General features: G+C 47.1%; 1 protein-coding gene across 1 annotated transcript; it reads right to left on the bottom strand.

Moving 5' to 3' along the window:
- Window positions 1-12,670: 12,670 nt before the first annotated feature.
- On the bottom strand, window positions 12,671-23,930 carry CCNE1 (cyclin E1). The gene is made up of 12 exons (XM_057713568.1): window positions 23,678-23,930; window positions 23,160-23,208; window positions 22,965-23,052; window positions 22,668-22,736; window positions 18,737-18,882; window positions 18,482-18,617; window positions 16,078-16,224; window positions 15,422-15,517; window positions 15,073-15,207; window positions 14,852-14,963; window positions 14,460-14,617; window positions 12,671-14,163 (listed from the first exon to the last, which is right to left on the bottom strand). Exons 2-12 carry the CDS (start codon window positions 23,177-23,179, stop codon window positions 14,041-14,043), a joined length of 1,230 nt encoding a protein of 409 aa, XP_057569551.1. The 5' UTR covers window positions 23,180-23,208; window positions 23,678-23,930; the 3' UTR covers window positions 12,671-14,040.
- Window positions 23,931-26,967: the final 3,037 nt, after the last annotated feature.

Below are 26,967 nucleotides of genomic sequence, written 5' to 3'. Positions count from 1 at the left end.
CACCTATATGTTGACTTTATCTATAGTAAAGCAACATTTTCCATTTTGGTGTCATCAGATTCATCATTTTCCTCCTCATGGATTAAGCTTCTGATGTAGTGATAAATCCTCTTCCTATCACAGAGATTTTATCCATGTTCTAGTTTATTAGCATTATATTCTTACCTTTAATAATTATATTTTTAATTGACTTAGAATTTATGTATAAGGTCTGAGGTAGGAACCCAATTTAATTTTTTTCTCCAGTATAGAAAAATCAATATCCCCAGAGCCATTTACTAAGTAATCTAGACTGTCTCTAATCATTTGCAATTTTTTTCTTTATCACATACCAAGTTATGTAAATGAATTTATTCTGGGCTTTCCAATCCATTCCATTCATCTATTTGTTTCTGTACCAATATCACAATATTTTAATTACTATGGTCTTATAATCTGTTTTAATGCCTATAAAGCAAGACCTTCCCTTGGTTCTTCTTTTTCAAAATTGTTTTAGCATATCAGAGACCTTTATTCTTCCACATACATTGTAGAATCAGTTTCCCAAGTCCCAAGACAATCAGGTTGCAATTTTTCACTGGAATTGCATTGAATATATAGATCATTTGGTGGGGGATTTACATTCTTTCAAGGTTAAGACATCCCATTATTTATCTGTGTATTCGAGTCTCTTTAAAAAATAGGTATATCTGGGGCTTCCTAGTTGGTGCAGTGGTTGGGAATCCGCCTGCCAATGCAGAGGACATGAGTTCAATCCCTGCTCCAGGAAGATCCCACATGCCGCGGAGCAACTAAGCCCATGTGCCAAAAAATAAAAAATAAATAAATAAATAAAAAAATAGGTATATTTGAATTTTAGAGTTAGCCCTCTAAAGATTTGGCGCATTTTTTTGTTAGCTGAATTCCTAAGTACTTCAGAATCATGCAACTTATTTTTATTACATTTTCAAGTGTATTATTATTGCCAAGGGACCCATTATTGACTTTATATTCTAATCTTATAAAGTTACCTTTGTTCAATTCTTTTATTAGGTTAATTAGCCTGTTGATTCTCTTGTTCTCTATGTTGATGATGATTTAACAATAATTAGGTGTTTGACAGAATGGATGGACTTTGAGGACATTAGGCTAAGCGAGATAAACCAGACAGAGAATGACAAATACTACATGAGATCCTTTATATGTGAAATTTAAATAAAAGAAAAAAAGAAAAACAACTCAAGCCCTGTTTGGTGGCTGGGGGAATGGATGTTATTCACTGAGAGGGAGATCTGGGGAGAAACAGATTTGGGGAAAGGTGGGTTCCACTTCAGATGTGTTTGCTCAGAGGGGCCTGTGGAACATCTAGTGAGCGGTCCAGCAGGCATCTAGATAGAAGGATATGGAGCTGAGAGCAGTGGTCTGGACTGGGAGTCAAAGATTTAGGTGTAATGTGTCCAAATTGTATTAGTGAATGTTCACAAAGCACTTAGAAAAGTGCCTTAGCATATATGTGTTAGCTACTGGTAGAACTATCAAGATGATCCGCATGGAGGTGGCAGTTAAAACCAAAGAGTGGACCAGACCTCCCAGGGTCATCCTAGAAGCCAAGAGTTCTCAGGCCCGAGCCCTGTGCAACATCAACACTGGAGAGGCAAGAAGAGGCGGAGGAGACAACAGGAACGGTGGCTAGGTCAAGGGCACAAAAACCAAGAAGGGAGTGGCTCTGCTAAGATTGCAGAGGAATCTGGGACTGAAAATGTGCCCTTCTGCGAATGGCCGAGCTTCATCTGGTTCTGTCTCTCAATAGCAGGGACCAGCAAACCGCGACCCGCACTAAGGCCCCCAGCTCTTCCGGGACCCAGAGGTGCCGGCAGCACTGAAAACCCCCGCCACGCCCCCGCGACGGCCACGCCCCCGGGCCCAACCTGGCGGGGCGCCTGCGCAGGAAGGGCCACGCCCACAACCCCGCCCCCAGCCGCCCCAGGCCGGCCCCTTCCGTGGGGAGCGCGCAGAATAGCCCCACCCATGGGCCCGCCCCCCAGCGGCTCCGGCCCCGCCCCTTCCGCGGGGCACACTCTGCAGAGCCTCTGCGCTGGACCGGACCCCTGGCTTGCCCCATTGCCGCGCAGATTCAGCGCAGCGCCCGCGCCTAGCCTGCCTAAGGAGTGAGCGGCCTGCTCAGTGTCCTGGGCAGGCGTCGGGGCGGCGCGAGGTCGCGCTCCGTGCCCCCAGGGCCGAGCTGCCGCAGCCGACAGCTTTCAGCCGAGAGCCAGTAGCCGCAGAGAGGCGGGGCTGGTCGGGGGCGGGGCCCGGGACGGGACGGTGGGCGGGTCGGCGTCACGTGGGTAAACACGCCGCACGTGGAGCACAGCCTGAGCCCTGAAGGCGGAGTTTGCCAGCGGCTCGCTCCTGGAGAGCCTTTGGCTGCGGCGGCATGTGGACCGCAGGGTGGGAGGCAGTGGCAAGGCCCAGTTTCCCCTTCTTTAGCCAGAACCTTGCTAGCAATGGTAAACACTGAGGTTGGCTCGGCAGTGTCAGGCCCTGGCCTAAGGGACGTAATAAACCTTTGAAAACCCGGTGAGGCGGGCACCATCCCATGTCGCAGATGGGGAAAGCGGAGCCCACAGCGGCTAAGAAACTTTTCCAAAGCCTTGTGGCCGGAAAGTGGTGCACCCAAGGTCGCGACGCAGGCAGCCTGGCTCTTTTGCGCAGGGGCAGGGATCTTGCTTCTGGCGTCCTGCTCCCGCCCCTTGGGGCTGGACCTGGCCTGGGACGCTCAGTGAAGCCTAAGATTCCCAGTTTGTCCAGCGAGGTAGCAGCGGCGCCCGCCTCCAGAGGAGGCTCAGAGGCGGCGCTCAGCCAGTCTTCAGAATAGCTTCCGCCAGGGTGTCGGAGTCGGGGGGGGATGGAGCTGGCGGAGACCCCTGGGCCTCCTCCAGGCCCACCCGTCTCTTCCCGAAGCCTGGCGTCGTCAGCGCCCCCTGCAGTGGCGCGCAGGGTACACAGCGCTCCTTCCCGGAGGCTGCTTCCACACAGGCCGTCCTCCCTCCTCTCTCCTCCTCTTCCTCCTCCGCTTCCTCCACTGCTCTTCCTCCTCCTCCGTCTGCACCGCGTGACCTGGAGGAGCAGCGCGCAGAGTTGGCGGCCGCCTGGGGCCGGGGTGGCCTGGGAGGATGGGCAGAATTCCTAGAAGAGCGTGTCTCGGAGGCAGGAGTTGGGCTGCACGGTTGCAGGGGGCTAATGAGCGCTCTTCTCAGGCCCAGGAGGTCGGGGCCGCGCTAGGGACGGCCATAGTCCTCTCGAGCAGATACCTGGGCACTAACCCGCGGTTGGGTTTTGGGGTTCATATAAACTGCTTAATGGGATAGCCAGGCCCGGGCTTCTCATGCAGTGCAGCCACGGATCCTGAAACCAGCCGCCGCACATCCCCCCACCCCCTCCCCCCCCTTAACCCTGGACAAGTTGCTGAATCTCCCACTGTTTCCCCCTTCTCTGAAATGGGGTTGTGGGAGAATTAAATGACTAAACTAGAGCCTTAACAGTGCCATGCACACTGTGGCAGAGGGCTGAGAACTTTGCTTTCCTGCCGTCTGAATCCAAGCCCAACCCCTGATGCCAGTTCTTCCCTCGAGATCTATTTTATGGAAGTTACCGCGAATGCACCGTCAAACAGCGACCTGCCCTTATGCATTATTCCCTGGGACAGGTCAGGACAATGACACACACCTGTGTGGGGGCCCAAAAGCTGAACCCTTCTGTTTGCCTCCTCCCACCCCACTTACCTACTAGGCAGCCTCAGCATGTCTTTCTCTGGTAATGCCACTTGCTTTGCCCCCGCCCCCATCCCAAGACCAAGGGCCATGCGTGTTTGGCCACACCTGTTCTGAGAGAGCCTCCCTGAACTGCAGTGCGATGTTGGACTCGGACCTTTATTCTACTAAGGAGGGCAAGTCTATGCAGCGTGGTCTTGTGCGTGGGACACCCAGGCTTGGGGCTTTGGCTAGGGAGGACCCTCCTGATCTCTGTCTTTTTTCCTCCAGGCCAGATGGGGGATCTCAGGTGCTGGTCTGAGAAAGAGGAGGATGGAAGCAAAACACGAGGAGACCTAGCAGACACCAGAGAGAAAAATTGCAGCGTTTGAGAGTGAAGCAGAGTTCAGTGTTGGGCTGCTCCTACCCCTGAGGCCAGGTGTTAGGGCAGCCTTCCCCACAGGGGTGTCTAGAACCTTCCCTGCATCCCGGGCCTGGCACAGAGGCCAGCGCTTTGGAGTCAGGCACACTGACGGGATAAATGACAGTGGCCACGTGCTTGCAGTGAGAAGAACCCTGTTGGCAGCAGGATGTTTGCAGCTGTCTCAGAGCATGCTCATGTCTTTGCTGTCAGCCATCATTTAGGAGGGTTTTTTGGTTGTTTCTATATTTGCTGCTTTCTCCCAGACCAGCATTCCTTCACCCTCTCTATGAAACCAGGTAGTTCAGATGGGACTGATTCCAACCCGACGGGCTCCTGCCTGGCTGATCAGAGCACTGCATCCTCCTGGCCACAGTCATTAGAGAAGGGACAGGTATGTGACCCACACTGGACCAGCTCCTGTGGCCTGCTGGGAGTTGGGGGTGGGGGCCTCAGAAAATCAGGAGCCTCCAGAGCTTCCTCTCTCCTACCCTGTCACCTGCCCTCAGCATGCATGACAGCCTCTTTTACTGACTACCTTACCTGAGGCCTTGCTCCAAACCCTCAACCATTTCCCACCATCTCATGGATGCCAAGATAGCCCGTCTTGGGTTGTTGAGTGAGGGATGAATTTTCACTTTAACTCCCACCTTGGACCTCCCTGTCCCACTCCAAAGGCCCAGACACCCCAGAAACACTTCTAAGAACACACCCTGAAGGGCCATGACTGCTCCCCACCAGCGCACCAGAAGGGCTGAGTGAGAATGCTCAGGAGGAGAGGGCTTGCTGCCCGTATGCAGGCTGTGCGCCTCCCAAAATGTGCAGCAGCACATCTGCCCAGAGAAGAAGGGAGGCCCAGAATTGCAAGCTTTGTTATTTTTACTTTTTGGTGTGAGGGGCCATCTGTGCAGGTTTGAGCTTGTCTGGAGGAAACCACGATGTGTAGATGAAATTCAAATGTAGAATTACTTTGCAGGCTGTCACGCTGAGACTTTCTCCAGGAGCTGGGGCGGCAGTGAGGATATTTTTATAGCAGCAGGGCATGCCAGAGTCCAGCAGCTGCTCGGGGTGCCTGAGCACGTGGGACCTCCGGCAGAGCATCCACAGCCCCGCAGCAGTGGTCTTCGCAGCGTGGGCTCCACTGAGGGTGTCAGGAGGGGCCTGGGTCCCCAGCTGTGTGCATTGGCCCCCACTGCCTGGGAAGAGGGGGTCCGGAGGGTAGAAAGTTAGGTGTGGGGAGGAGGTTGGCAGTGCCAGAGAGTGAGAGCATGAGCTGCTCTGACCCCCTCCGTTGTCGCCATCAGTTCCTCCCAAACTATCTCAACAAATGAGCAGTTGCAGACCCATCCTCAGGATACGCCATGGCCCCCACCTTCAGCTGCAGATCGCCCCCAAGCCTCCAGTGTGGAAATTCTACAACTGCCCTGTCCGAGCTACAGGTGGATGTGACCACATTGGGACCCCTTCTAGGATATTCCCACAAACCAGGGTTACCTGGGCTGGGGATGGGGGTGCATGCCAATGTGAAGTGAGGGCAGGAGAGCCATCCAAACCCCATTCTGAAAGCCCTTTGTAGGGCAATCCAGAGGAGGGTCCCCTGCGGAGCTCTCACTTTAATGGCTGCCCACAGTCTGTGCACCGTCCCATGCATCCTGCGCTGATGAAGCTTGTGTTCAGACAATGGCAGAGGTGTCAGGTGTGCACATTTGTGCCATTCATTTGTTACAGGAAACATTGTTTATTGCCTGCATGCTTTCCTTGGGCCTCTTTCCTGGGCCAGATGTGGAGCGGCCCATTATGGGACAGCACAGGGAGGAGAAGGGGAGAAGGACACTGAGGTTTATCACACTGAAGTCTGGAAACTCTTCGAGGCCATTGCAGACAGCTCTTCCTGGGTTCCGAGGTAAAAGAATGACAACAGATGTAGGCAAATAAATGATTCATGACACTTTCAGCCACTGCTGTGCCCCCAGCACACATACCCTTTCTAACTTATGGTAAATAACAAAATTTAGTAATAAGAGACAGGGACTGTGGGATGAAAGCAATCCATAACCTCCTTTTTTTTCCTTTCTTCAAAAAGAACCCTTAAGTGAGGAATGTGATTTGAGGTACACCAAGAGGGGTCCTTGGCTCTGAAATACTGCTACACAAACACACACACACACCCCTGCCTGTCACTCCACCCAGAGGACTCATTCCCCGTGTCAGGGTACCTGTACGTGGGGTTATGGCAAAGCAGAATGGAGGAGGGTTGGGCCAGGGCCTGGCTGGGGGACACAGCAAATGGCCATTGCCAGGTGTGTCTGCTGTTGGCATTGCCAGGGAGAGCCAGGGTACACAAATGACAGGGAGAGGGGCCCAGATGAGGGCTTCCGGGGCCTTGCTGGGCTCCAGGTCACGCTGGGCCTGACTAGCTGGGCAGACAGAAATTTTTTCTTTTTTTAACAGAAACAAAAGGATGAAATCATCAGCGTCAATTGGGCACATTCAGCATAGATTACTGACATGCCATTGTTGTGAGGATAAAAGAAATATAATTAATAAAACCCACTCAGACCTCCTTTTGTGCTTCCCATGAATTCTTTATTGGCTTCTGCATCTATCTCATCCACAGACAAGCCATCTCTTTCTGCTGCCCTGGACATGGCTAAAATGAACAGTGTAGAAAATCACTCCTGGGATCTGGAAACTCATCTTTTTCAGTCGTAATTTGTCTTCTCATGCCTCAGTTTTCTCCATCACAGAGGCAGATTTAGAGAGAGTATTTTCCAGTAGCACAAAGCAGAGTTCCATTCAAGGAAGAACAAAGCCCACCCCAAGGCTGAGGCTTCTGAGGGAGGCCCAGGGCCCCTCCCACTCAAGACCATGTTCAGGCCACCTGGCAGGGCCAGTAACTTTTCAGGCGCCAGCGTCTGTGTGGGGGTCCAACTTCCGGCAGCAGCCCTGGAATCACACCTGCCCCAACTCTGGCCTTGACAGGCTCTAGCTGGGCTGAGGGTCAAAAGTCACCCTAAGGGTCACCAGGAGGCCTGGGGAACCAGGGGGAGGTGAGGCAGCTCTCAGCCCCTGGCAGGCTTCCAGCCACCTGCTTGCCAGTCTGACGTTTGCCCTGAGCACTGTCACCCTCATGACATCTAGAGAAATGAAACTCCTTTGAATGACAGGAAGTGGGGGGGTTCCCTAAAGTGTGATTGCAAACCTGAAAACACCCCAAATTCATCTCTTATCACCACCTGGAAGACTCGAGTCTGAAGAGAAACAGAAAGCAACTCAACCCCTGAGAGGCACGTTCTGCAGCCGCGCTGCCTGCTGGGTGGGTGAGGAACCGGAGGCCCGGGGCAGGCAAGTCCCACAGGCCTTGGGGTGAGAGCCAGCCGAGACTCTCCTATAAATCCAGGAGTCTGAAACTCAACTGCCTGTGGGAGCCAGGCAGGTAAAGAACATGCCTTTGGACACCAAGACACTTGGTCCTGAATATTAAATATGTTCAGATATTCTGTGCTTCCAGAGAGAAATGAGCTTTCTCTGCCACTTTTCTTGAGACATTCCACTGTCTTGATGTGTACTGTCTTCTCACTTTTGACAGAGTCACAGATCACCTAAGTGAAGATCCACAGCAGCGGGCCCTGAGAGGTGGCATGGAGCAGTCAGGACTCCGGTTCTTTGCAGACTGACCACGGTGCCCAGAGCTGGACAGCCATATCTGTATGTGAGTTCTCCCAAGTTTTAGACATTGGCTCAAATGTTTTAAAACCCCATTTGCAGCCCAAACACAACAAAGCCCCTACGCCAGCACAAGACCTACAGCCTGAGGTGCAGCCTCTACTTCCATCCTGTCTGCTGCAGGGACCCCCACTGCCTCGGGGAGGGGTGGAGGGCACGGAATTCCAGGGGAATCACTTCAGACCAAGTCATTACCTCACACAGATTGAAGGTTCACTGCTTGTCTCTAACAAGAGATAACTCTGTTAGGTGCTGAGCAAGAGAGATGTGGAGAACTTTCTGGATGACTCAGGCTGTGACTGCTGGAATATATTAACTTCTGATTTTTTTTTTTTTTTCTATTTAGGAAGGCACTGCTAGGCCACTTCATCACGGTCCTGGGGAATGGATGGTCTGTCTGGCTCTGTCTGATGATGCATTGGAGCCTGGCGCATGCTTGTATGTCATCCCACCCTTGCAGCCCTCCTGGGAACTGTGTGGCTCCTTTGCTCAGAAAAGGACTATAACAGAGGCTCTTTCCTGTTAATGTCTTGCTTTTCAATCTCACTGTTGGTCTTTTGCAAGTAGAAGGTAGCCTATGTTCTTCTGGGCATGGAAAAGAAGAAACAATGAAAGTGGTTATACATGTAGGAATCGATCCATCAACACATGGAGAAAATATTCAACGTGCCAGGCCCTGAAATTACGTGCTAAGCAGTGAAATCCATTGGCAGGCCACAACTGAAAAGTAAAAACAAAAAAGGAGCAGGTTTGTATGTGCATACACCTTTTAAACTGCTTAGAGATGATACAATTGAATGAGACAACCTGGCAGAAAAACAGCAAATATTTTCATTTATTTATATGTTAGTGTATGAGCAGAAAACATTCTGAGCAATGTACACTATTTTAACACCAAAACAGAATGGCATCTCTGGGGGATTTTCACTTCCTATGTTGTACGTGTTCGTAGTCTTCGAATTTATTATAACAAACATGCTCCATTTTTGTAATCATAGAAAAACCAATAAAGTCAAATAAGAGAAATTTTATTGGGAAAAAAAGATGGCATTACCAAGTGCTGAAGCAGATGCGGGAAGGCAGGAACTCTCACACTCCCTGCCTGGGAGGATAAGTTGGCATAATTTGGGGAAGTGACTGACCACATCTAGCAAAGTTGCAAAAGCACATGCCCTTTGACATGGCAATTCCACATCTAGGAATGTGCCCTAAGGAATTAACACACGTGATACATGTGACACAAGGTGTTGACTGCAGCATTGTCTGTGATGGTGAAAAAATTGGAAACCTACATGTGGACCAGCATGGGAGGGAATGTATACATTGTGGTATATTTGCTCAAGAGAAAACTTTATCACGGTTAAAATGAATAACCCCAACCCTGCATGTATCAACATGGATAAATCTTGCAAATAGTGTTGAAAAAAAATAGCAAATGGTATTATGATGTGTGAAGCTTGATTCCATTTACGTGAATTTTAAAAACACCCAAAGCGGTGTTTTCTGTAAATCTATTGCTTGTGAATCCAGATATAAATGATAAAATTCTAAACATATGTGTGGAAATCATCCGTATCCACCTCAGAGTGGTGGTTTCATCTGAGGAGGAAAGAAAAACTATGGGATTAGGGAGGGTTACCGGGGACCATCAAGAAGTCAAGAGAGGGCAAAAGGTTTCTTGAGAGAAGGCAGGATCAGCAGTGCGAAGTGTGGCAAAGAGGCCCCGTGAGATGAAGGCTGGAGGATGCCACATGGCCTTTAGCTTTGCCACATGGTGTGTGGGGACAGAAGCCCCGCTGGAGGAGCCCGAAGAGGCGGAACAGAGCTGAAGCCTGGGGAGAGTGAAGGGGAGGAGCCTAGGGAGGCGAAGGGCACCTCAGAGCAAGTGCCACATGTTCTTGGAGTCCCCATTGCAGGGATACTCCCTGCTAGGGCCTCAGTCTGACAGACGACCTTAGTATCACCAGCAGCAGTGGCAATAATAGTGACGGCAACCATCTTTTATTGTTTCTTTTTAATGTGCTAGGTACTATGCTAAGCGTTTTTTATGCATTCTCCCATTTAATCTCCCTCTTAACTTTATGGGGCAAATACTGTTATCATCCCCATTTCACAGCTGAGAATTGCTAGGCTTGGAGAAGCTAAGCATGGTGCCCAAAATCACGTTGTGAAGTGGCAGGGCCAAGTCCCAGCTCCAGGTACCTGCCTCCAGAGCCCAACGAAGAAATGACATCAGTGTGGGCCCCAGACAGGGTCCATCTCCTGCAGGAGGTGAGGTTCCCGCTGGCTGAGGATGCAAAGGTGCAGGGACTGAGGTCACTGTGGCCTGGGAGTGATGCAGACAGGGCCACTTGGAAGTTACTTTCATTGGTGCCCCATCGCCTTCCTTCACGCCCCTGGTGGCCTGCACAGTCACTTTTCTGTGGCACAGAAGCATGACTCTGGGCTTGTTTTCTCGACCTCTGTGTCCACATGTCGCTTTGAGCCCTCACTCTCCTCCTCTCACACTCCTCTGCTGACAGCTCTGAAGCAAGGGATATCAGGCCTGTCTTGAGCTTGACGTGCCAAAGCCCTTTGTGATGTAGTCTCTGTCACCTCTTCTGCCTCGCCTCCCTCCTTCCACTCCACTTTTCCAGGCCTGCTGGGGAAGACTCAACAGCCTCCCTCTCAAGCACAAGTACGGCTCCCACTCCATGCTCGCCTTTCATACTGCTGCCCTCCAGATTCCAGCTGTTCCATCTTCCAGGCTCTCTTGAGCTCTCGGACTGTACCCTACATGCTTTTGTCTCCAGGGCTGGTGCACACAGCACACAGCAGGGGCTCCCGGAGGGAGGCCAGCTCATGCATCGTGCCAGGGAAGCCAGCACCAGACGTGAACCTCCCTGCACAGTCAGATGCTACATAATTTATGGAATTGGCATTGATTTTAAAATGATTTAAAAGGGGGGCAGAGGGAGTGTTTATTGAATAAAGGATAGCATTGCCCTCCTGTCTGAGGCTCCTGGGAAATAGTACCTGTTAGCCTGTGAAACTGAGCATGTTAGAGTCTTCTGGAGTTAAATTTGGAATTGGGATGAGGTAGGAAAAAATCTATGCTCATTGAATACAAAATGCAATTGTCTGTCAGTGCAGGAACTAAAGTATCTGCCACAAATTATATTTAAGACTCTATTGTCACAGGCAGATTAGCTAATGCTTGATTTTAAGTATAGGCTTCTAATGCTATTACTCCTGGTTAGCTCTGCCTGGCAGGTAACCTTGTGGAACAAATGACTGCATTGCTTGAATAACATATTTGATCAAACAGGACAATTCTTTCAAAAATTGAGTTCTCTGTGGCAATTTGAGACCTGTAATCAGCAAATTAGATGATTACAGCAGGGATAAAAATAGTCTTCTAACAATGTCCAAGGTATAAATGTGATTTGAATTTCAAAATGCTGAACATGTGGTAGGAAAATGCACGGTTGGGTAAATATGACTAGACATTATCAGATTTGATTTCTCTTTCCATCCCTGCTCTGAGGTAGAGCCTAATTTTGCCCAAATAAACTCCAATCTCTTTTGTGTCTGAGTTGGAGAATAGAAGTGTATCCTCACCCTAAGCTCCAAATCTTAAAGGATCCCACAGCTTTGCTTACCGGCCTTAGGAACATGAACCTCAGCATCATTTATTCACCCACTGGTATGAAATAACCTCCATGAAACGAGCTGTCCAGGGGTGATGGCCTTGGAAAACCATTAACGCCCACCACCTGAAGACCATTGTTTTCTTTCTTGGGCACCAGGGACAGAGACCCTACAGCAGCTCTGATGAGGGCTGGTGTGTGAATCCTGTGAGATGGGGTGCAACATGAGGATGTGGTACACTCTGCCACAATCCAATCAGGCTTCATGGTTGGTTAGCCAATTACCGTTTCTCCAGCTTCAACACAAGCTGAGTTAGACCAAGGGCCCACAACCCCTCCCTTCTCTGGGTCCTTTCTGCTGACACATCTCTGCCTCAGAGCATTTGTTCACCAGGGGTGACTAGAGCTGCCACTTCCACCCCTGCTACCTGTTTGGTATCACCTCACCTCAGCTGGTTTCAGATGAATTGCAGAACAAACGTGATCTGGCAAATGGGTATAGAGCCAGCCAGTGAGGGGCTAAAGTTTATACTGACTACTAGCAAATGGAAGAAGCTCCTTTAAGGGGGGGGGGGGGGGGGGGGGGACTTGATTTTACTTTCTAGTGGCTTCTAGGTTTCTGGCAGAGCCACAGAAAATATTGGCTACTATCGATTTCATTTACCCATCTGGGAGTTATCCTTTATTAGCACAGATTATTAAGAGCTGCTTGTGGCAACACTGTCATTTAAAAAAATACTGGATCTCCAGAAATGCTGCACTCTGTTAATTTAAATGCAAGGCAGTCTCATCTCAGCATACTCAGTACATAACTCTCTGCAGTGCAACGGCTTGCCAAACGGTCCATGAAGTATTTACCTCAGACATGCTTTCAAACCAGTGTTTCCTCACATTTACCAAGCTCTTAAACTTATGTATAAAACTTTGAAAATAGAAATGTTTTCAGTGCCAAATTTTTGCACAGAAAATGTCAAATGTACATTAACCACTTTTAGGATTTTTCAAGTCACAAATGATCACCATTAGAAATTCACTACTTTTAAGGCAAGAGCATCTCTGAGATGAAGAAACAATTAGCTAGGAGTATCATTTGACTAAATACCATTACATGTAGATTTATAATGCATTTATTGAGAAAACTGTATTAAAACGGCCAGAACTATAACATCGCAATGTGAGAAAGTAGGATCCCTCTCAAATTTCATATAAATATGGCAGATTAAAAGTGGCTGTCTTTCTTTCTACTTCAGAAAGATTCTTGCAAAATAATAAAATGCCAAATTGAAATAAATATTTATTTACTCATTCACCCTCCCTTAATGAACCCATACATACACCAAAGCATTGTGAGAATATGAAACACAAGACTGGAGAAAGCCACCACTTTGAGAACATCCCACAAAATGTGATGTGAACTGTATGCATTGGGCCTTAAAGTGGACAGTGACCTCCTGTTAGCAAGGCACTTGGTGATTCCATCAATGGTCAGGGGCTGTATATGAACATCACAGCCTTGAGCTACATATAATTTTACTTTGCATTTTCTTCTTCAAGGTATAGTTTTAGGCTACTATGTTAACAAGTTCTCCAAACAAAAAAAAATTCTTTAGGTTAAGGTTTCGGTAAGGATGAAAAGAGTATTAAATAACACTAATTACAGATACTTTATGACCTTTGTCCCGTGCTTGGGAAGGAATCATACCTAAGAATCCTCTTAGATGCAGATGTGACAGCCAGCCAGTGTGCCCCGCAGAGCCACCACTGCACAAGGCATTGCTGGAAGATGCCAATCAGAGCTTCATTCCAGCTCAGGGGCCCTTGGGAGACCTGTGAGGCTGCACCTGAACCTCACTTCAAAAGTTTTCTTTTAATGTATTTGCTTGAAAGGCTTGAGCATCGAGAACCATGAAGTTAAAAAAGAGAACCTGATATAGCCACTTTCGAAGCTGACTCCTAACTTAATCACCAGACATAGCTCATAAAACCAGCTGTCTCAAAGACAGTGTTTTATCTTTATTAAAAAATGGATAAACATAGCAGCACTTAGAAAACAATAGTTCATAAAAGGCATTGTACACTGTCAACTGATAGTATGGAAAGAGGAGGCCCCCAGCACAGCTGGTTGTGGGCCGCACATCCTAAGGCTCACGACCACCTGTTCCACTTACTACTCAACCCAGAACAGCCAGGGGGAGACCAATGGCAACATGGCACTCCTCAACGTCAAGCCTTTGTTATCTGTGTGAATAGTTAATCAAGTCAAGTATCACCCTCCTTAGCAGCATCTGGAGCACTCATTGGTGTTCTGGAGGTGGCTGGTGTACTTGACCCACTTATTAAAAAAATCTGAGCACTCAATAAAAAACACTTCTCCCTGTCCAATGCCATCCACAGAAACCTTCTGTTGCGGAAGAGACATGCTCTTCCATTTAAATATCTGTAAAAGCTAATGCACGCCTCTGCTGCGGTAGACAGGAGAGAACTTGGAGCAGGCCCTTCTGCACAGCTGTCTTTGGTGAGGATGCTGGTGTGGTCATGCTGTTCCCTGCCAACTGCTCTGCTTCTTACTGCTCTGTGGGGGTGTGAGGACACCGGTGGGGAGAGGAGAAATCCTGTTTTCTTCAGACAATATGGCTTTCTTTGCTTGGGCTTTGTCCTGTTGGTAAGAATAAAAGCCAGAAATGTTAAAATGGAAGAATGTATTCTTTGGGCTTCACTTACTTTGTCCTTTTTTTATGGAGGTGAGTGAAGGGAAAAATAGCAAAGATCAATCTAAAAGTCTCTGGTCTACATGCTACTTAGAGACAGGATCTGGTGACCACAATTTTTCTTTTCCAAGGAATTAAAAGAATTGGAGTCTTTTTAGGATATCTGGAGGCTGCGTGAAGGAAAGTCAAGAGGCCACTCAGGCAGTTTTAAGAATTTGTCTGGGAAGCAAGGAACAGTACTGACCAGCAAATCCAAGCTGTTTATATGCGTCTGGATGTTGTGTGCATCTTCAGCAGGGACTCCCCTGAAGTGCTTAAGTTTTGAACTTCCTGTCTCCCTTATAACCATGGCAAATGGAACCATCCACTTGACACACTTCTCTATATCACACCACTGATACCCTGAAATGAAAATACATATAAGGGTCTTCCCTAGTGGTCCAGCGGCTAAGACTCTACACTCCCAATGCAGGGGGCCCAGGTTCCATCCCTGGCAGGGAACTAGATCCCACATGCCGCAACTATGACCCAGCGCAGCCAAATAAATAAACGAAAAAAAAGAAAAAAATACATTAGGCTCAATCTGAGGCCAACTGGTTTAACATACCTTGTGAATGGACTGAAAAGCCAACATACCTGAAACCTTTTGCATCAATTCAGATGAAGAGAAATGATACAAAGCAGAAGCAGCAAGTACACCATAAGAAAATTCTAAGCAGCCAGCATCCAGGACACAGAGATCTAAAAGCTACGGAGGGGAAAAGAACACTGAGGGTCATGGCCAACACATATCCCTTCAGAGTTACTCAGTCTAGTGGTGGGGTAGGTTGCCCCACAGAGGAAATAAAGCCACTTACCTCTGCAATCTGTATGAAGATTTGCTGAGGATACTGTGGCAGGAGCACTTCATAAAAATCATTTAGATATGCAACCTGCATGTATACATTCAGCCAGGATACAATGGTCAGGGGACTTAAATGCCACTTAAGAGCCTAAGGGAAAACAGAGAGAGGAGACCAATAGTTGAAAAAAGAAAAAAACATTTCTACTCCTTTTGGTTCTCTAACGCAGTTCAAAATGCAGCCATTTCCTATGCCACAATGTGTCCAGCTGGAGATCACCTAGCCAGATGTACTCATGCTGAATGCAGAAAAGATATTATGTATGTATTTTTGAAAAGGACTGAAAAATTAACTTGTAACCTACCTTCATAATGATTAATTCCATGGTTAGAATTTCATCTCCTGAACAAGCCCCATCTGTAACATAAGCAAACTGGTGCAACTTTGGAGGATAGATTTCCTAAAAGGAAATAAAAGGAAGATACTACTAGCAAAAAGTCCATCTCTGATAGTTTTAACTTATAATGTACCTCCCAAATTATTCTTTTTAGTATGCTAACACAGAAAGAAAGAGAGGGTACATAAATACAAGAGCCACTTCAGTGGTTCAAAATGCATTAGTTGTGAAAGAAATGAAACACTCACCCCTCATCAATCAATCAATCAATCAATCAATCAAACTTTTACTCAATGGGGAGCTTTGTTTTGAAATTTTCACCTTTTCAATACCTTTAGCAACATGTTTGAAAGTTAGGCCCATCCACATTTCTAATCACACCAAAATTTTAATTCTCTTAGGTCAAAGTTCAATTTTTTTGATTAAAAGAATTACATTAACCTAAGCATTTTATATACTCATATTTTTCTCTTCTTGGTTAATTTCTAGCCTTTTTTTATGTGTGGCTAAAATTTAGAAGGCCTCAAATGAGAAAAATTTAGACAAATAGTTGACCCCTTCCCCTAATCTCAGTGGAGCTCAAGAAGAGCATGCACTACATAACAAATATGAGAATTATTTACCTCAAGTTTGGCAGCAATAAATAAAGATGAAATCCCAATAAGCTGTAAAAGCGTTTTTACAACATTTTGTTGTGTTGCCATATATCGATCAAAGAAATCCTGTGCCAAGTAAAATGTCTCTCTGTGAAGTTTATAGACTTCACACACCTGAAAAAACAGTAAGTTTTAGAACAGTTACGTGAGAAAAAAAGAAAGACAACAAACTTGCCATGAGTTTGGTAAAGGATAATATAATCAAATCAAGGGAGAGAAGCTGGCTCCTCTGAAAGAGTGGTTACCTTCCTTGCCCCTAAGCACATGCACAATGCAAAACTGGAACTCAGGTGTAAGGAGTAAGTGTTCTGTGATCTATAATATAAGAGCAAATCCTCATAGGCTGCAGAAAGAAGGTATGTTCATAGCCTGGTAAAAGCAGCATTTCAAGGAAAAATGGAATTTTCTCAAAGAAATGTCTCCCTTTATAAGTTTCATCAGGACATGAGGAAAGAACTACCATATTTCTTCACAATGGGCACTATCAGTATGAAAGTTTGAAAGCTGGGACATACATTTATTTAAAGACTACAACACTAAACACTAAAACACTGTTAATCTGTTCATCACAAGAGGCAAAAGCATTTTTAAAAACATCAAACAAAAGACTCAGAGACCTAAATTCTAGCGTAGGCTCCCCTATACACAAACCCATTTATCTCAGATTATCTCAGACTATAAATTTAGGACAATACCTTCTTTGCCTGCCTCACAGGACTGCTGTAAAATATGGTGAAATAGCGTATAATGGAGTTGAAAAGGACCAAGGAAATATCAGGCCTCAATTCATTAGTATCATCAAATGTCTTGATTATGCATTTAAAACTGCTGTTCCTAAACAGTTTATCCCACGTAAGTACACTTCATGGGGTTAATAAGTAGAGAAGGCACCAAAGGAAACAACAAACAAGAAACAATACATTAGCAGAAAACTCCATCAATCTCCAAAGAATGTTTCTAAAGTCCAGGTGGAGCCATAGAGTCAGTTTTTATAAGGTAACACAACTGCAGTCGGATCAGAAGTGAAACTAGAGCTTTTGTTCTCTAAGGAACAAACTTTCAGAACTATTTTACCCAGCTCACCATCGGGCACACAGAGTAATTAAGCACTGCCTTTCTCATGTACAGGCTTCTTGGCTGGACTAGGGGCTGGGAAACAACATCGCTGCAGACGAGCCTGCCTATGAACTGTGGACTCCAGTTTTGTCCCACTGTAGACATAAAGGTTACCATTCTTTTCTATCCTTTCAATAGTATTACATGACTTTTTTGATCGACTTCCAGGGAAAATCATTTCTTTAAAGTATCAGGACCAATAAAGAAAAGCAAATTAAGAATGATAAAGACAGCTATCTTTTCCTGCTTACTATGTAAGCGCTACTTCATATATACTATTTCTAATCCACACAAACTCTGCAAGGAAAATATTGCTAGAAAACATTACAGATGAGAAAACCAAGACTCAAAGTTAAGTGACTTGCCTGACTGAGGTACACAGACGTTAAGTGGCAGCAGGGGATTTGACTCCAGGATAAGCACAAGTGGTACACATACCCCTGCCAATACAGACTTTCTAAAGGGTACACGGCACAGTTTGTTTTTAGGGAATATTTAGATACTCAACCTCCACATATACTTTCATAAAACAGATCTGCCTGAGATGTCCTTCCACATCACAGAAGATAACCCACTTCTCACCTACCCAAGGCTTACAGAGGTGCCCAGGAAGTGTCACTTAATTGAGCACTACGGAGTCACCCACACTTCCTCCAGAAAGAGGTGCACTACCTATACAATATTACTTTTTATGTTTAACAATTATTTATCACCATTTGTAATAGTTGTTATTTTGATCAACTGTACAGAAGTATAACTGTGATCAATAAAAGATTTAAACAATATATTTTGTTAGGATACAATTCTTTGGGGAAAGAGAAATGGATCCCAAGGAGTTAAAAAGAAACAATGTAAAATTTTTGACTGTTAAAGATAAATTTGTTCACACATTTTAAAAATATTTGGTAGTGGCTATCAAATGTTTGTCCACATTCCACTGTTATACACTCAAAAGCAATTTAATTAACAAAGATCAAATATCAATACTTATAATTAATTGGAAAATACAACCTTTGCAACTATTTAAACTTTGAGAAAAAAAATTAGATGCCAACTTAAAAATATCTAAGGGGTAAAGAGACTTCAGAAAATTTTTAAGGAAGTACATAAGCAAAAAAGTTAGACCACAGTAGCATATATACTACACTTCAGAGACAAAACGTGTCATGGAATCAAACACATGAAAAGATTATAACACCACAGAAGAATCTAGAAATGGTCAATGTGTCTAGCTAACAGGAAGGCTCAAGCTCACCTCCATTAACCAATCCAGAAGAATCGCTCGCATTTTAGGCTGCAGAAGAGGGTGCCGCTGCATAAAGTGCTTATCCCTCAAGTACGTCTTTTCCTTGTTTAACATGATTTTCCACACTTCCTCTCTATTTGCCCAGCTACAAAAAATAAAACCAAGCGAAACACAAAAGACAGGTGTCAGTATGCATCCATACTAATGAGGTGAGAGTGCACACAGTGAGTAAGAGATTCAGAAGGCACTCAGCAGTCAGCTTACTTCAGTACAGGCAGTGGCGAGGCTCTGGATGGCGTGCAACTCCGAGGCTTATATGCAGAATTTGGGTATACGAGCTCATCCTCTTCTTTGTCAGGTGTGGGAATCAAGGAGCAAGGGTTTTCACAGACTGTATTACTGTCCCAAGGCTGTAAAGAAAAACACGTTAAAAAATGTTTGACGTAAACCAGCTGTTTTTACATTCATTGATTTGTTGAACAGCCAGTAAAACAGAAAATGTCTTCACACTGGAGAGTAATCTCCAGGCCTAAATCAATATTCTGGCTTAAATTAAGATGGAGACAGCACGGAAGACACAGTAATGACTTCAAGCTTTCATTTCATTTTTGTCATTAGCTTAGGAGTCTATGCAATAAATACCTAAGAAAACTACAGTCAGTAGCATTTTATCCTCCACATCATCCTCCTTCTATGAGGTGCTTGAGCAGCAAAACAGACGCAGGAAGGATAAGACAAAATGCAAACAACTCTTACATAACCAAAAAAAAAAAAGAATAAAATCCATTTGCAGCTCAGTAACATACTGAGCATGGCTCCCAAAGTGTGTTGTGAGATTATCTGGTCACGATTCAAAGATTCAGTTTTTTAAACAAGTACAACCAACCTAATAAAATGTCTTAAAAATGAAACAGAATTTCCATTGAAAGCATTTACATAAACATTCCACAATCATAAGCAAAAAAAATCAAAATGTAAACTGATTGCCATCTATATTTAAAGTCTCCCCATTTTAAAACAAAACCCACCAAATGTGACATCTTCCTCTGGTTGCAGGTCAACCCAAAATAATCACGTAATGGGGACCTTTCGTTTCCCTTAACTCAAAATGAAACAAAAGGAGTATGTGCCTAGTTAAAACCAAATCAAGCAATAGTCACAGGATATACTAAGAAGTCTGTAGAGATAAAGCCTAGATATTCCTAAAGAGCTTTGAAACCCGCCCCCAAAGGCTTGCAGAGTGATAAATGCTAACTGAATAAACCATCATTAAAAACCCAAACACTGCTTCTTTTAAAGATTCCAGATACTTAATTTAATTCAATTTTTAATATTTGGCAAATAATGTCATTTTGCCATTTAAAAATTTTCCTTTTAAAGCTACTCTGTTTATCATCTTACTCTAAAAGACTATGACTGACTTTTAAAATTATAAAATAGTGATTTTATTGAAGACATGGCATGTTAACAATCCTGCCAGCATGGAAGCTCTGTGAAGTCTGAGACTCTGGTATTTTTTTTTTTTAAAGCAGAGAGATCATTAATGTTGACTAGAAAAGAGACAACTGAGAGGACTATAAATGAACATGGAAACTTGGGCTCTAAGTGCTGCCTGGAAGATACAGGACAGGGTGGCTGTCACAGCACACCGGCCACTTTCAGAGGAAGCTAGAGCACTTGCAGGGTACTGAGAAGAGCAAAGTAGGATAAAGCTCTTCTCCATCCAATGTGCAAAGAATTGGGCATGCAAATTAACCATGACAGCTCTTGCCAACAGCTGTTGGAAAAGGGCAACATCCTCTTCCACTTGTAGTATTATGTGCTGGTAGCATTTCCTTGACTCAAAAAGGGTCACATTACAACTGCTTTAAGTTGCTCTAAACTCAAGAATGAATTCTAGTTTTGAAAGCAGAAGAAGGGTGTCACCCTTTACAGCCAGATGGCTGAAATAACTGAGAGCAGGCTTTTGGAGATAAAATGGTAACAGCTCCCAACCTGTAGTTCACAGAAAAATTGGGTGAACCACAAGCAGACAAATGGTCCCCAAAGTTGGCCTTTTTAGGAACCAGTGTACAAAGCAGAATAATGAAGTCTATATCCTTTAACTTGAATGTATACCATGCCTCAAAGAAAGCAAGATCAGTCTGCCTTTAGGAAGGAACGGGATAATATCAAGGGACCAAATTTGATTATTGTTATTCCCCTGACTCTTTATGCCACTTTTAACTAAGAATAAAACTACCTTGTACAAAATTATGTTCTGAGAAGTAACTAATAGAAATTCCAGGACTCCACTTCAATAAAGTAGTTGGGTCTCATGCCCAAAATTGAACAACAAAATGGATATGTTAAATAGACTTTAGATAAAAGAGTATTATCTTCATTGAGGAAAAACCTAAGGTAAGAATCAAAGGTTCCATGTGGTCTTGATGAAGCAGTTTCATGGAGTCGAGCATGAAGGCTAAAAGTAGCTCAGGGCTGTTGAATTATGATAACTCCAGAGAAAAATTCTGTATAATTAATTGGCAAAAAGGTTGTTACCCCAAAATTCTAGCTTCATGAATTTACATAGAGAAATAACATAAGATATTGATTGCTCCATAAATGAAGCGTAATTTTCAAGCTATCTACTTTATAAAATGTGTAGAAACCTGTTGTCATTAATCTCTGAACAACCATGAAAATGCCTTCTAGTGGGAAATAATATGGCTATTCATGTATCACATCTATCAACTCTCCGCAGTCCAGGGATAGGGCCAAAGCCCTGTCTTAGGAACCCTTGGCCCCGCTCAGGTTATCTCTGAGAACAGAAACTGTTCTAAAACTCCAAGAAGTCAACAGGGACAGCTTTGCTTCATCTCCAGTTAAAAATTTCAATTCAACACACAGCTGAGAAAATAACCAATCCTGAATTTCATAAAGTAGAGATCCATTTTAGTAGAGATCCACAAAAATTAACTAGCTTAGTCTTTACAGGGAGGAAAAAGGAAAAATAAAAAGGAAAGAACTTGGAATGCACTCTTATTTCCTTTCCTAAAGTGAAGTATTTCTTCTTCTAATACAGCAAGGAAATCATCAAGTCATTGTTCAATATTCAGTGGAACCTCCCCAGAAATGCTAATTACTACGGTCTTATGTGCAGTAACAACTGCTTTACAATGTGGCCCTCAGCTCTGAAGCCCCTGACTCTTCCAGACCCAGCTGCTATAGCTGTTGCTCACTGCCCTACAAAGTGATGTGCTGCCACTGCTAACCTAATCAGGACCACTACCCTCAGCTCAAATACTATTCCTGCTCAGCTTTTATCTGTTATAGAGTCAGAAAGCTTAATCAGCAAGTTTGGAGATAGACTGCTTCCCCTACTAGAGCCATAACTACATTCTCCAGCCATTTCTGGAGGCAGAGAGATAATACAAGCTTTTTCTGCTAGGAACTTCTGATATTATGATAATACCATGAACATACAAGAAATATGGCAGGAACTCCACGAAGGAGGCGCAAGAGAAATGGACTAGTCAATTCAACAAATGTGTTGAGATGCACATATCATACACAAAAAGTCCTACTAATACTCTGGTGTAGGCCAGATCAGGCTCCAGGCGGCAGTGATCACTGCAGGTAATTGCTGGATGAGCTATAAGAACTTTCAGAAACGGGCAAAAAGTTTGAAACATGACCTAAAGGGGGTGGGAGCAGGGAAGGGAAGTCCTTAAGCACCATGACGAAAAACCACAAGTGTGGATGAGGGAGAAGTTGCTTATGAGCACACACAAACCCCCATCATCACAGTTACCCAAAGAGCTCTGTGTCAGGAGCCTTCCCCGCAGTTCACCAGCCTACAGAGAGGCTGTAGGACAGACTCCGCCCCTGGCTTGCACAGGACTCTGGGTTACTTTCTCCCTCTAACTGAGTCTCAGTTTCCTCAAGGGCAAAAGGAGAGGACTGAGTTATGTGAGGTTCTTCCAGACATCATCGCATATTTGTAATCTCAGGGATGTCAGTCAGGAACACAGACCTTCCTGGAATCCCAAGGCTGGCAGAGGTCAGTGCCCACTGACAGGCACAGTGCTCAGTCATATGGACTGTGGCCACAGTTAGAGAAAAAGCCTTCAGCAGGAGGCAAGGAAGTATGAGACTCAATTTGACCCCCAAAAAGGAGACCCTCAAGTTAGACCCAATCAGAAAATGTACCTACCTGACTGCCACACTGGCTTCTCACAGTCTTGTCAATTTTGGCAATTTCTTCATCTGGATCCTGCAAAAACTAACATAAAACAACCCCCACACCCCAAGGAAACACACCAAACAGCCCACAGACAAAAACACAGAGAGAGAAGAAAAAGAAAGTTGGTAAGGTTATGAGCACCATTTCTGCCAAACGCACCGCCCCCTGATCCCCTATCAATAAATATGTGGTCACAACCCAGTCTGGTACCCAGGTCAGATGGGGGGTGAGGGGGAATCCTCCCCCACCTGTCTCCTTTGTACTCACAACGTCCACATTTGCCTTCCTTTTCCTGGAGCGAACAGAGACATCGGTGCCGCTTTCCTCTTTCATAGTGCCGGGTTCCTTCGCATCCCTGAAAAGCCAGGATGGCACAGAGGTAAGAGTTCTCCCCCAATCTCGGCCCACCCCTCCCCCACCAGGGCACACCTTCCCCTTCCCCGCAGCGGCCAGGCCACTCACCTCTCCTTTTCCCTCGGCATGGCGCTGGGCTCAGGATCGGATCTCAGGCCTGGGGGCACGAAGCGGCAGTGGGGTGAGGACGGCAGGCTGAGGGGACTAGGGCCCGCCTGCCCGTCCGGGGCACCCCTCCCCCTCCCGCGCGGGCGGCGGCGGCGGCGGGAGCCTCCCGGGCCGGTCGGGAAAATGGCCGATGGGCCCGGGGTGGCCTGTCACCCACGGCGCCGCCAGCGGCCCGCGATGCCGGGTCGGAACCCGGGGTGGGGGGGGGCCTCGACGCCCCCCGAAACCCTCCCCGGCCCATCGCCTCCCTCGGGGCCCCAGCTGCCTCAGTCTTCCCTTCAACACCTCCCTGTAGCCCGTCTCCGAGTCGCCCTACAGAGGCACCCCGCGCTGACGCCTCCGGGGACCCGGCGACCCGGCCTCGCCCCACCCCCACCCCGGCCCGGCCCGACCCGACCCGGGCGCTCCAGGAGCCCTCGCCTGCCGCGCCGTCCGGCAGCCCGCGGTGAGGTACCTACCCGAAGCCGTCTCCGCGGCAGGCAGGCAGGCGGCACGAGCCGAGGCCGGAGGCAGGAGGCACGGGCGAGCGGGAAGCCGGGAGGCGGGAGGAGGCGGCGGCGGGCCGAGCGCGCGGCGGTGGCGGGATCCGCGCCTGCCCCCTACACCGCGCTGGCGGCCGAGCCGGCTGCTCCTGCGCCCGGCTGAGAGCGGGACATTTAAAAATCCCTGCGCGCGGAACCGGCCCCCGGCCCGCCCTCGCGCCCTCCCGCCACCCTCCGCCCCGCCCCGGCCGGCTCGGAGCCCCTCAGCGGCCGCTCGCGGGCTCGGGCCCGCCCAGCCACCGCCCTCAGGACCGCCCCACACAGCGCAGGCCCGCCCAGGCACCCGGGACCGCCGGGGGCGGGGCCAGCGCGGGGCGGGGCTAAGTGACAGGGCCTGCGCACCGGAGGGGCGGGGCCCGGGGGCCCGGCGGGGCCTGCGCCGCCCGAGCTGCGGAGCCAGCGCGGGGCCGGACGCGGGGGCCGGCCGGCGCGCGGGGGGCGGGGCCGCGCAGGGCGGGCCGCGGGGGCGGCCTGGCGCGAGCGCGGCGGAGGGGCGGGCCGCGGGCCTCCGGGGGCGGAGCCGAGCGGCGCTGGAGCGGCAAAAAGCCGCGTGGCCTGCGCGGGTGGAATGTAAACACGGCAGGCGGCCGGGGTTCGGGCCCCGGCGGGGGTCGGGCCAGAAGACCCGGCGTCCGTCGGCCTGCGGCGCGCGCGCGGTGTCGCTTCGTGCACGTCCTCCCCGCCCTCCCCGCCCCCGAGACGCAGGGTTCCGGGCCCTGCGTGTCGGGGCGGGGATGTTCCCAAGGTCACAGCGCCTGGTCGCAGAGCCTAGAACTAGGGCCTCAAGCCGCCAGATCTGGGGCCCCCTGTGGAACAGCTGCTGTTTCCGGACACGCGTCCACCCATCTGTCCATGCGTGCGTGCGTTCATTCAGCTAATAGTGCAGCACCTTCCCTGTGTGCCCCTTGCCCACAAATTCTTCCCTGAGCATCAGAAGACCTTTCTGATGCTAGGATTCCACTCAGCCTTCTCTAGCTAAAGTGTTTCCATCGGCCGGCCGTAAAATCAAATCCACACTCCCTGCCCTACAGCATTCCGCGTGGACTGGCCCTCACCCCGTCTCAGAGCTTTACTTCAACCCCCTCCCCTCACAGCTCCTCTGGCCACCTTCTGTCCCTTCTCATCTCAGGGCCTTGGAGTTTGTCGTCCCCAGCTCTGGCCCCTCTGGCTGCTCATCCGTCCTGAGAACTTCAAGGTCTTCAGTGACCACTTACTCTAGAGCAGCCCTCTCCCCAGGAGTTCCTGTCCACCTCATTGCCCTGCTGTGGTTCCTTCACAGCATTGCCACCATATGTCTCTTGCTCCTGTCCATGTTTGGTGCTCCTCTCCCTACCTTGTCCGTCTTGTTCACTGCTGTATCCCCCAGCCCTTGGCATAGTGCCTGGAGGAAGGGAGGCACTTAAATCTTACTTGTGAAGGAATGCTTGAAAAACACGATGACTAAGCCCTTGTGGGGTTTACAGGCTAAGCAGAGAGACAGATATTGAACAATCATCACTTGGAAGTACCTACTGTACTACACGTCTAGAAGAAGCGTGTATCAGAGGGCTTCTAAACACTCCCAAGCCCCTTCCTGATTTACAGTCTCAGTCTTGGGCCTTCTCCCTGCATGACTGTCTTCTTGAAGTTAGAGCCTAGATCTTACTGGAGGGCATAACTTGTGTCATCCTCAGAGGTCCCTGCTAGCACTGTTGACCTTCCAGGGGCTCTGAGGTCGAGGCGGCTGAGGTGACTTGGTCAGACTGGCTTAGGTAGGCATGGAACCCAGGCTCCTGAATTCCCAGCCCTGTGCCCTTAGGTAGCAACAATAACAGGTATCACAAACATTTCCAAAAGAGCAGCTTTGCCCTAAATCCTTCAAAGTGTTATCTCAACTAAAAGTCACCATAATCCTGTGATGTTGATACCATGATTGTCTTATTTCACGTATGGCAACTTCTCTACTTAGGGTCATTGTAAGGATTAAGTGAAATAATACAGATGAATTGCTGAGTACAGAGCCTGGCACATACCCAATAAATGACAGTTGTTTAACAATGATAGGACAGTTTTCCTTAGCGGTTGTAGCATCTATACTACCCGCAAAGAATGAGAGTTTCTGATGTTCTATATCCTAGCCAATATGTTCGTCAATGGTAAAATGGATAAGTAAATTTTGTTATATTCATTCAAGGGAATACTACACAACAATAAAAAGACAAACCACTGAAACATACAGCAGTATGAATGAATCTCACAGACATAAAGGTAAGCACAAGAAGCCAATACAAAACAGTATTCCTGTGTGATGCCATTTCTCAGAAGTTTAAGAAAAGACAAAAACTATGGTGACAGCAATCGGACCCCTCTGGGGTAGGGCTTCTGGGTACTACTGTATACATGTTTTATATCTTGATATGAGTGCTGGTTACATGGCTGTGTACATATATAAAAGTTCAACGAACTATGTATTTGTGATTTGTGCACTTTACTGAGCGTATATAATACTTCAATAAAAAATAAAGTAGATATTTTTTAAAATAATTTAAAACAAAGTAAAGAAAGACTTTAATAATCCCTGTCCGCTTGGGAGCTTCCAGTCTGGAAGGGAGACAGTCATGTAGATTGGCAGCTGCAGTACAGAGTGCTAAGGGCTAGGATGGGAAGATTCTGGGGGCTATGACATCACATGAAGTTGGGGGCAAGAGGATCCAATCTACTCTTGGACACTAAGAAAGCTGCTTGAAGGAAGCAGCACCTAGGTCAGAAAGATGAACGAGTTTGGCAGGAACAATAGAAAAGATATGTCAGCAGCAGTGGAAACAGCCTGTGCAAAGACTTGGAGTCTTCAGAAGTCACTGCTGGCCACTTGTCTGGAGCAGTTCACCTTTGGCTCTTTGAGTTCATTTCATTCTGTGTCCAAACATTGACTTAGCCTTGAGGGAGACTGTGGATTACACTAGAGGTGGTAAAACAGCTGCTGTGTAGGGAGGACAGCACCTTACCTCTGCCATGAGACTTTGGGGAATTTCCATGACCTCTTGGTGCCTCAATTTCCTCATCTGTAAAATGGGTGTGATTTTAATTATCCTAACCTCCAGAGCTGCTGTGAGGAATAAATGTATTAATACCTATAATGCTTTTGCTGTAGTATCTAGCACATAGTAAGTGTTCAGTATGTATCAACAATTATTACTATTATTCATGAAGAAATGTGGGGCATTGGC

Source organism: Hippopotamus amphibius, chromosome 16 (genome assembly GCF_030028045.1).
Source record: "Hippopotamus amphibius kiboko isolate mHipAmp2 chromosome 16, mHipAmp2.hap2, whole genome shotgun sequence".
NCBI lineage: Eukaryota > Metazoa > Chordata > Mammalia > Artiodactyla > Hippopotamidae > Hippopotamus > Hippopotamus amphibius.
Note: the sequence above shows the minus strand (reverse complement) of the source record. Positions and strands in the feature narration are given on the sequence as shown.